The sequence below is a fragment of the Asparagus officinalis genome, chromosome 1 (assembly GCF_001876935.1).
Source record: "Asparagus officinalis chromosome 1, Aspof.V1, whole genome shotgun sequence".
NCBI classification, from domain to species: Eukaryota; Viridiplantae; Streptophyta; class Magnoliopsida; order Asparagales; family Asparagaceae; genus Asparagus; species Asparagus officinalis.
In genome coordinates this window covers 92,234,923-92,245,909 of record NC_033794.1, presented here as the reverse complement: position 1 = coordinate 92,245,909, position 10,987 = coordinate 92,234,923, and the positions used below count along the sequence as shown (strand labels likewise).

Below are 10,987 nucleotides of genomic sequence, written 5' to 3'. Positions count from 1 at the left end.
AAACATCCATATAACACTATAAAAATATTATATTTTAAAACTAATATGCAGCACTCTTTTAGAGTAAGCTGCCAAGACAAAAACGTCTCCATTAAGGCTCTTTATAAATGCAACATAAATTCAAATTACTAATATATGCAGCCATTATAACATTTGAAAGATGTATGATCTTAGAAAACCTACTCTAAAATTCATATAATTAAACCTAAGAATAGTTTACCAATATACAGACACAGTAGCGCACCTTTAAGACAACGATAACTACCATTTATAATAGAGTCGAGCAGTGGTTCTATATTTACAAAGGCTACAACAAGCAAGTGGATAGGGATATTAATAATAAGTGTCCAAATGATAAATGTTATAGAATCATCGATGATGTGGTACCAATGTTAAGTGATATCCCTTCTTTATGAAACTAGTATAATGCACGTGCTTTGCACGTGGATATTTTGTTGTATTTAATATTATATTATTTAATAAATTATATATAACCATTAAAAATTATTTTATTGCACTATGATTAAATTTTTTTCTCCACGTCAGCGTTGTACAAAAGCAGGTTGTATTTTTTCAAAAAAGGCGATACTGCCCTTCTCCTTCTTCCCCAGACGAGGCGCCGTCCTTTAACAGTAGACACTCCTCTTTAATGCGATAAGATGGAAGAAATGGAGGGAAATTTCCCCCCTTTTTTTCCCATCATGAGCAATAACTATTTAGTTATCCATTACTTCTCCTCAGACCAAAATTCTCTCCTTTACTCGCGCCATTAATCTTACCTTCTCTTTCTCTTCAAAATGGCTGAGAAGGATATCATTTGCATTGTCTCTTCGGGGTACAAAGCGGTATTTTTGAAGATTAACTCCTCAACCACCATCCTGGATCTCAAATTTGATGTGGCAGAGAGGTTAGGTATTCCATATGAGTCATTAATTCTGTCATACGAAGATGAAACAGCTGGAAGCTTGAAATTTCCTATTGAGAACGAGGGGGACATGATGTCTATGGTGGAGCATTGCCACAATCTTGGACTGAAAGAGGTTCACATGAAAGCTTTTAAAGAAGCTGATGATTTGCAGAATATACACTGCAATGAGCGAGTCCAACCTTGCAAAGAGCAAGTCCCACAAGACATGTAGGTTAACTGCGAAGTAAACGAACGCTAGTGCTAATCGTCTTCTTTTTGTCTATGTTGAATGTTAAACTGGATTTCAGATGCATTTCAACAATATGTTAGTTGTAATCGTTGACCTGTTAGTTCTAATCAACGTGTTGTTGCTGAACGGGTTTTTGTTAGTTCTAATGGCTATTTTGTTAGTTCTACACGATTGCATGCATCTTAGTTCTACACGATTGCATGCATGTTAGTTCTATTAATACATATAGGGGTTTCTGTTAGTTCTAGTAGCTATTTTGTTACTTCTACACGATTGTATGTTAGTTCTATCACCAGTTCCATATGGGGTAGAGCTACTCTAAAGCGTGTTAGACCCCTATCAACACTTTTATTTGTGTAGTTTATGATTAACTATTTTCCTGTTGTTAATATTTGTAGCGCTTCCAGAAGTCTAAACTCGAAAAGTATAGACTGTGGCCCGCCGGAGTTGTCGTCCACAACTGTTGCAGATAAGAATCCCAATGACATTCCTTCAAGAGATAATGTTATGATGATTGATGACATGATTAGCAGATCTGAGAGGATTCCTGCTTGGTGGCACACTGCGTTAACTGGGGAGGGGCAACGTTTTGAAAGTGCGAAGGAGTTAAGATTGGCCTTGCTATACTACTCCATAGCTAAAAAATTCGAATATGAGTTTGTGAAGAATGAACCAAAGCGTATTCGAGTTTTTTGCCGGTTTAAGGTAGCCAAAAATTGCCCATGGATGTTATTTGCCTCTCCGCCGAAAAATGATAATAGACTTGAAATAAAAAGGTTCGTGGACATTCACAACTGTGGACAACATGCCAATAATGCAGGTCAATCTAGAGCCTCTCGTCATTTCATTGCTACCCAATTACAACCCACGTTGAAGGTACGTCCGGATATACGACCTATTGACGTTCAGAAGGAGTTTCTAAGTTCATATGGGATTAGGGTTGAATATAGTAAGATTTGGTGGGGTAAAGAAAGAGCTCAAGAGCGATTATATGGTGATGCTTATGAGTCCTACGATCAATTGAGATGGTAAATCATAAGATCATATATACACAAGTTGCTGTTGTTTTCATTTATATGACGCTATAAGTCTCATAACTTTATAATGTTGAAACTAACGCTTAATCTTCAATTATCTAGGTATGTAGACGAGGTTAAGAAGACAAATCCGGGAAGCTACATTCATGTTGAACAAGACGAGGGTAGGTTTACAAGGATATTCATCTGCTATGCGGCCTGCATAAATGGTTTTTTACAAGGTTGCAGACCACTTATATTTTTGGATGGAACCTTTCTGAAAGATCGATTCAAAGGTATACTATTAAGCGCCGTGGCATATGATGGCAATCAGGGGATATTTCCATTGGCCTATTGTATCTGCGATCAAGAAAATAATGTTAACTGGAAGTGGTTCCTACAAGGTTAGTTCCAACATTATACATGATGATGCCAACAAAAATAGAACTAACACACCACAATCAAATGCAGCTATTAAAAATGAACAAATAGAACTAACACTATCAATAACAGAACAAACACAACAGACAATAGAACTAACACTCTGCACATTAGAACTAACATGACACTGTACAGAACTAACACAACAGACAATAGAACTAACAAAACAGACAATAGAACTAACACAACACCTGACAGAACTAACACTTCAGAAATCTAGTTCTAATATCGCTATTATAATTCTATCTCCTTCGTAGTTAACTTTAAGGGCTGTTAACCAATACTCTTTGTAGGTCTGTGGTCCATTCTCTATGAAAGGGCAGATCCATACAACCCTCCACATAAGCTAGTGATAATTTCAGATGCGGATAAAGGGATCAGAGAAGCAGTTAGAGAATTTTTTCCCGATTCTATACACTCTCGCTGTGTGCTGCATCTGGTCGAGAACTTCAGAACAAAGTTGAAGGATTTGGGATTCAAGTCAAAGGATTCTCAGATCTTGGGTAATCTACTGCAATCTGCCTGTTACAAATATACTAGAGTAGAATGGAATGATTATATGGACGACATCAGACTAATTGACGAGCGTGCATACAATATTGTGATGAACTATGCTCTAGAAAACTGGGCCAATGCGTTTTTTCCTGGAGTTAGGCAAGTAATATTTCATTTGATTACCTTACATATAACTAATAGAAGTAGATAGAACTAACACTGTCTATGTTTAGATATGGTCACGTTACATCAAATGTTGCAGAGTCATTCAACAAATGGATTCATGAGGCAAGGCTTCTACGGATACTCCAACTGATAGAGCATATTCGTAAACAGATCATGGTGCGCATGAATGAGCGACGAGTCATGGCTGAAAGTTGGAATCAAGTTCTTTGCCCCAAAGCTGAAATTGCCCTCAAGGAGAACATGGACAATGGACGCCCGTTGGAGGTTCGTCAGTCCCACACAGGCTTATTTGAAGTACAATCCCATAGATCTTGTCAAGTGGATCTAGACAATAAAACATGCACTTGCCGTGGGTGGGATGTAACCCGTGTCCCTTGCAAACATGCATGCGCAAGCATTATGTTTATGAAAAGGGATGTCTACTAATTCTGTGACTGGTTTATGACGGTTGACGCCTTTAAAAGGAGCTACGAGCCTATCATCTACCCTATACCTGACTACGAGAAACGCAGCGTGCCAAGGGATGAGATACAGATCCTACCTCCAATTACAACAAAAAGGAAAGGGAGAAATAAGACCAGGCGAATCAACAACAGAACTGTTTACACCCGGCCAGTTAAATGTTCTCGGTGTCATCTGGAAGGGCATAATCGTAAAACCTGTAATGAAACCATCGCTGACTAAGTGTGATTGAAATGAAACTAGCGATGACTAAGTGTGTTTTGAAATAAAACATGTAATGAAAATAGATCTGTATTGTCCGATTTGCTAGCACACTTCTAAAAATAGATCTAACATGGTACCTATTAGAACTAACAAAACAGACAATAGAACTAACAAAATAGACATTAGAACTAACAATAGAACTAACAGAACTAACACACTGAGCATTAGAACTAACACAATAGAACTAACAAAACAGACATGTACCTAATAGAACTAACAAAATAGTCAATAGAACTAACAAAACAGACAATAGACCTAACAAAACAGTCAATCTAACAAAACAGTCTATTAGAACTAACACAACAGACAATGGAACTAACAAAACAGTCTATTAGAACTAACACAACAGACAATAGACCTAACAAATAGAACTAACAAAATAGACATTGTACACAATAGAACTAACAAAATAGACAATAGACCTAACAAAACAGTCTATTAGAACTAACACAACAGACAATAGACCTAACAAAACAGTCTATTAGAACTAACAAAACAGACAATAGAACTACAAAACAGTCAATTAGAACTAACAAAACAGTCAATTAGAACTAACACAACAGACAATAGACCTAACAAAACAGTCAATTAGAACTAACAAAACAGACAATAGACCTAACAAAACAGTCTATTAGAACTAACAAAACAGACAATAGACCTAACAAAACAGTCAATTAGAACTAACACAACAGACAATAGAACTAACAAAACAGTCAATTAGAACTAACACAACAGACAATAGAACTAACACAACAGACAATAGAACTAACACAACAGACAATAGACCTAACAAAACAGTCTATTAGAACTAACAAAACAGACAATAGACCTAACACAAACCAGTCTATTAGAACTAACAAAACAGACAATAGACCTAACAAAACAGTCTATTAGAACTAACACAACAGACAATAGACCTAACAAAACAGTCAATTAGAACTAACACAACAGACAATAGAACTAACAAAACAGTCAATTAGAACTAACACAACAGACAATAGAACTAACACAACAGACAATAGAACTAACACAACAGACAATAGACCTAACAAAACAGTCTATTAGAACTACCAAAACAGACAATAGAACTAACAAAATAGTCTATTAGAACTAACAAAACAGACAATAGAACTAACAAAACAGACAATAGACCTAACAAAATAGTCAATTAGAACTAACACAACGGACAATAGAACTAACAAAATAGTCAATTAGAACTAACACAACAGACAATAAAACTAACAAAACAGACAATAGACCTAACAAAACAGTCAATTAGAACTAACACAACAGACAATAAAACAGACAATAGACCTAACAAAACAGTCAATTAGAACTAACACAACAGACAAAACAGACATTGTTACCTAATAGAACTAACAAAACAGACAATAGACCTAACAAAACAGACAATAGAACTAACAAAACAGTCAATTAGAACTAACACAACAGACAATAGACCTAACAAAACATTCAATTAGAACTAACAAAACAGACAATAGACCTAACAAAACAGTCTATTTAGAACTAACAAAACAGACAATAGAACTAACAAAACAGTCAATTTAGAACTAACAAAACAGTCACTTAGAACTAACACAACAGACAATAGAACTAACAAAACAGACAATAGACCTAACAAAACAGTCACTTAGAACTAACAAAACAGACAATAGAACTAACAAAACAGACAATAGACCTAACAAAACAGTCACTTAGAACTAACAAATAGTCTATTAGAACTAACAAAATAGACAATAGACCTAACAAAATAGTCTATTAGAACTAACAAAACAGATTTTGTACCTAATAGAACTAACATGCTACATATTAGAACTAGCATGCCACTGTACAGAACCAACACACCAAGCATTAGAACTAACAGAACAGACACACTGTACAGAACCAACACACCGAGCATTAGAACTAACAGAACAGACATAAGTAAGTACAAAGACGATCAGTACTAACCCGAAGAAGGGGTAAAATTAAAACTGTATTTGTTCAGATGAAAAATATAAATAAAACTGGGCCAATGTCTGTTCTGTTAAGCGTTAAACTCGATTGGTGCCGGATCTTCATTTGTTGCTACTTTCGCTGGATCGAAAGCGATCTGAGAAACCCCTTTCACCGTCAGTTGCCTTCCTTTTTCCCCGACCTGACTTATTGCGATGTGAGGATGGAGAGCTTGGAGCCGTGGAACCACTATCCGACCCATTTATGTCTAATGGGCGATTATCATTGGGTATTGGGAGAGCTCTGGGATAATTGGAACCCCCGACTCCTTGGTTGCGGAGAAACAGCTGCCACTGGTCTCTTTCGACCGTCATGTTTCTCCCGTCCCAAACAACCTCAATTAACTCGGGCGTGGATTCCTGAAGCAATTCCAACTTCTCCCCGCTCTGGACCTGCGTCACGGCGTAGCCTTCCTTTATGTTTCCGTCGCCGGGGGAGATGTAACGGAACCTAAGCCTCTTAGGGATTTCAGATAAATTCCTAACCTTCAGAAGAACTCTGCAGTCTGCGAAGTTAGAATGTGTTATGACGTCCCTGGAGCACATGACACATTCACCGACTCCCATGAGCAGCGAGCGAAGAAATTCAAAATTCCACAGGTGGTATGGGACATTGAATAGCCGAATCCATACCGGAAAAGATTGCGGCAACGTTACTAGCCTCAGATCCTCTTCCCAACGGCGGAATCTACCCTTAAATGTGCCCATATCTATCAGTCCGAGTTGAACAGCTTGTGCAAGTATGGGATCGCTTGGAAACTGCACCATGAAACTGTTTCCGGCTGCCTGCTTGATTTGGTGGGGCCACGTTCTAAAATTGAATCGATAGGCTAGCATCTCCCGGAGCTCCTGCACGGATGGACGGCCACTTTCAAGGTAGAAAATGGCGTAAGCCGACAGATGCCGGATGGTGCTGGAGGTGTTGGACGGGATAGTTATCAGCCTCGGAGGGGCACAGGCGGTAAGCTTATGATAACAATCGCGGGAGCTATGCCCCCGCCCATGGCAGTGAACACAGAAAAATTCCTTAAAAGCCATTTGCAAGAAGAATTTACGCCGGAAATAGTTCTCCGCTTCGAAAATGGCTTAAAGTTCTTGATGGTGGTGACGTGAGTATCGATGCAATGTCGTAATTAAATGACCGCCTTACCTCACTTGGGAACGCGCGAATGTATGATGTGATCAATTGGTACGATGGGACGTGACAGGAGAAAAAAGCTGAACAGCTGGAGTAACAATTGGCGGTGATGGAAAGTCATCTCTTCAAACAAACACTAAAATAATACCAATGAGATAGAACTAACGAGCCCTCGCTAGAACTATCACCCATTTAGAACTAGCACTCCTTTACGACTATAACTCATTTAGAACTAACAAGAAAAGAAGTTGTTCTAACTTGGCAACGTGGAGTACCAAGTTGAAGTTGGGACCGAGAACGCATTTTTTATACAAATATACACTCCATTCTGTATTTATATAGACATGTCATTCATCACTGTACACCGTTTCGTCTTTACATCTTCGTTCATAGCCAGCTATTAATAATTGCGCGGCGAGTCTTGCTCGCATAGCATCAGGTACTTCGCCAGGCGGATTAACAAGAGTTGTTGGGCGGCCATCAATTATTGCTTTTATATATAGGTAGACGAACACACCACAGTCAAATCTGCAGAACAGAAGGCAGAACAGAAGACTAAATCAGACATTCTCGCAATAATACAATGTAGCTATAGAACTAATGCAAATAGAAACATGATAGGTAATAGAACTAACCGCCCAATTTGCCGCTCGCATGCGACGGCTTCATATTTGAATACTCTGCGCACATTTTGCGCAACAAAATCCACGCGCTGCATATCAAAGAATTTTATAATTTTGTTAACCGGCTCCAACCACGATTCGTGCCCGGCCGAACTATAGTGCTTGACAACATCATCCCTCAGGTCAACTTCAACCAGATGCCAATGGTCGTCCCTGACCAAAGGGATCAATAGATGCATAATGCGGAGGGCGGTATACTTTTCAATGTATGTCAAAAATAGTTCGTAAAAGCTGGGTTCGATGCCGTATAATGAATGCTGCAAGCACGGAGATAGAACTAACATTAAACAGACTAGAACTAACATGATAAGGTATAGAACTAACTAACATGTTATACCGTAGAACGAACATATTACTGAATAGAACTAACATGATAGGGAATAGAACTAACATGGTACTGAATAGAACTAACATGATAAGGTATAGAACTAACTAACATGTTATACCGTAGAACGAACATATTACTGAATAGAACTAACATGATAGGGAATAGAACTAACATGAGAAATAATAGAACTAACATGATAGGGAATAGAACTAACATGATACTGAATAGTACTAACATGATACGGAATAGACCTAACATCTTACACATTAGAACTAACATGATAAGGTATATAACTAACATGATAGGGAATAGAACTAACATGATACTGAATAGTACTAACATGATACGGAATAGACCTAACATCTTACACATTAGAACTAACATGATAAGGTATATAACTAACATGATAGGGAATAGAACTAACATGGTACTGAATAGAACTAACATGATAAGGTATAGAACTAACATGATAGGGAATAGAACTAACATGGTACTGAATAGAACTAACAATGTTATTCCGTAGAACTAACATTGTACAGAATAGAACTAACATGATACGGAATAGAACTAACTTGATAGGGAATAGAACTAACATGTTATAAACTAACTAGCATGGTCAATTTAGGTCTAACATGTACTTACAAGAAAGAACACTGATACGAGACCATATCCTTTGCCAAACGCATCCACACTAATCGTGTCCAGCACTGACTCAACCATCTGTAATATTAGAAACATTAAAGATCTAATTAAGCCATACATTTTCAACTTTGCCTTGAAGTATAATCTAACCTTGTCGTCAAGCCGGCCACCTCGGAGCAAAGTCAACAAATCTGCTCTGCTGATGCTGCTATTCGACGTTTCAATAACCTTATATCTCCTGAAACGCAGAACTAACTGCAATTAGAACTAATACTTGACAAATAAGAATAAAAATAGTCAACTGAATCATACATGTGTATCTTCTGAGAGCAGAATTTGGATAAGAAATCATTTTCAAGTTTGTTGAGTCTGGATGCTGCTAGAGGTGATATAGTAAAATTAAAGATGTGTATGTATATATAACTATATATATATATACATAGAAAAACCAATAAAATGTGTGTGTATATATGATTGAGCTTAAAGTACTTAACACACATAATATAAAACCTAAATTAAATGTTACTCAAACTTGATCTTGATCTTCATTGTAGCTCAACTTGGTAGACTTGGATGAAGCTTGTAATTGGATCTTTAACTTGATAGCAAAGCTTTATTCCACTATTCCGCCAACCTCCACTTGATATGATCGTTATGGCGCAATCCATCCATCCTCCAACATATTGTTTGTCTACAACAACTATAAAACTACAAACACTAGACAAACAATATTAGTTATAAATTGTTTGTAAATCATCATCAAAACAAGAAGGCCAACAAAAAAACTACTAAATAAATTTAGGATAAAAATCACGGGCAATGATAGAAGAATTCACTATGAGAAAAAACTTTAGAATTACAATCTCTCTATTTTTCTCTCACTCTTCTATATGTGGAGTTGTTGTTTCTGGGGTGGATTTTTCTTGAAGATTTTTAAATCTATTTATAGTAGCCGGGAAATCATTATTCATAATTTTTTTCTTCAAAACGATACATAACTTTCGGTGAATGATTTGAGTGAGGCTCATGCGCTTTTTCTCCTTCAACTATTTCGTCTGACACTTCCTAGCTCTAAAATACTCTGTCACAAAACAATATATCACCCCCCCCCCACCCGCCCCCCCCCTACAGACAATTAATTTTAAGTGCCAAGCATAAAATGTAATATTTAACGTCATCATATATTTTTACAATTTTGAAAAATAAAGAGATATTGATATATACACAAAATCTAAATTTAACTGTGGGAAACGTATTTTTTTCTAGCATGTGGGATACATATGTTTATAGCGAATTATTTTTAGCCTCACAAATTGTGATAAATTTAATTTTGTTTAAAATATTTATATTCAAATATTCAAATATGCTTACGTGCAACGCAAGCACAGTATACTAGTATACTTAAATATGGTGACTATACCTCCTCATTCTGAGGCATATTCAAAGATCATTGATATATTTAAGCGACTGTGAGTGTCGTAGCATTCCATAAATAAAAGAATGCTCCATTGATGGACGATTGTTCTATTTGATATCTGCAGCGTTCTTCACATGCTCGATTACTTTCGCATGATATAAACTGAGATACTAATAAAAATAGTGCTGAAGGGTATGTACGTGTTTGAAATTATTTTTGTTGGGATTGAACGACCCACTTAGGCTCTGTTTGGCAAAACTAGCTGAATCAACCCTTCAGAGAACAACCAACACAAGCAATGACGTAATCACAGATAAAACAATAAGTAAGTGAGATGAGACAACAGATTTACGTGGTTTGGAAAATTTACCTATGTCTACAGGAGCCACATAAATAATTTTTTATTTAACCACAAGAAATTACAAAGCTTTTAAAAGAGAAGTTCTTAAACTTGAGATCTCTCTACAGTACCGCGTGTGATTTATTCAACTGAATAAATCACCGCTCAATCTCAATTTTCTTGACCGAAAAATTGCTTCTCAAATCACCTTTGAGAACCGCCACCACTCCTCAAATCTGAGAAAACACGAGATGAGGCTCAACTCCTCTCGTGAACAAGGTTTTCCTTTTATAGGGAAACCCCTAGGGTGATCTCCAGCTGGCTTCCACTCTACGCGAAACGACAGGCGAGCTTCCTCGCCTTTGTCAGGCGAGATCAAGTCCATCCACACGATCAGGCAAGC

The 10,987-nt window shown here is 37.1% G+C and overlaps 1 protein-coding gene across 1 annotated transcript; it reads left to right on the top strand.

Moving 5' to 3' along the window:
* Positions 798-3,425, top strand: LOC109837373. Its single transcript, XM_020405600.1, has 5 exons — positions 798-1,135; positions 1,556-2,185; positions 2,297-2,577; positions 2,908-3,272; positions 3,372-3,425. The coding sequence occupies exons 1-5, from the start codon at positions 798-800 to the stop codon at positions 3,423-3,425; spliced, it is 1,668 nt and encodes a 555-aa protein (XP_020261189.1).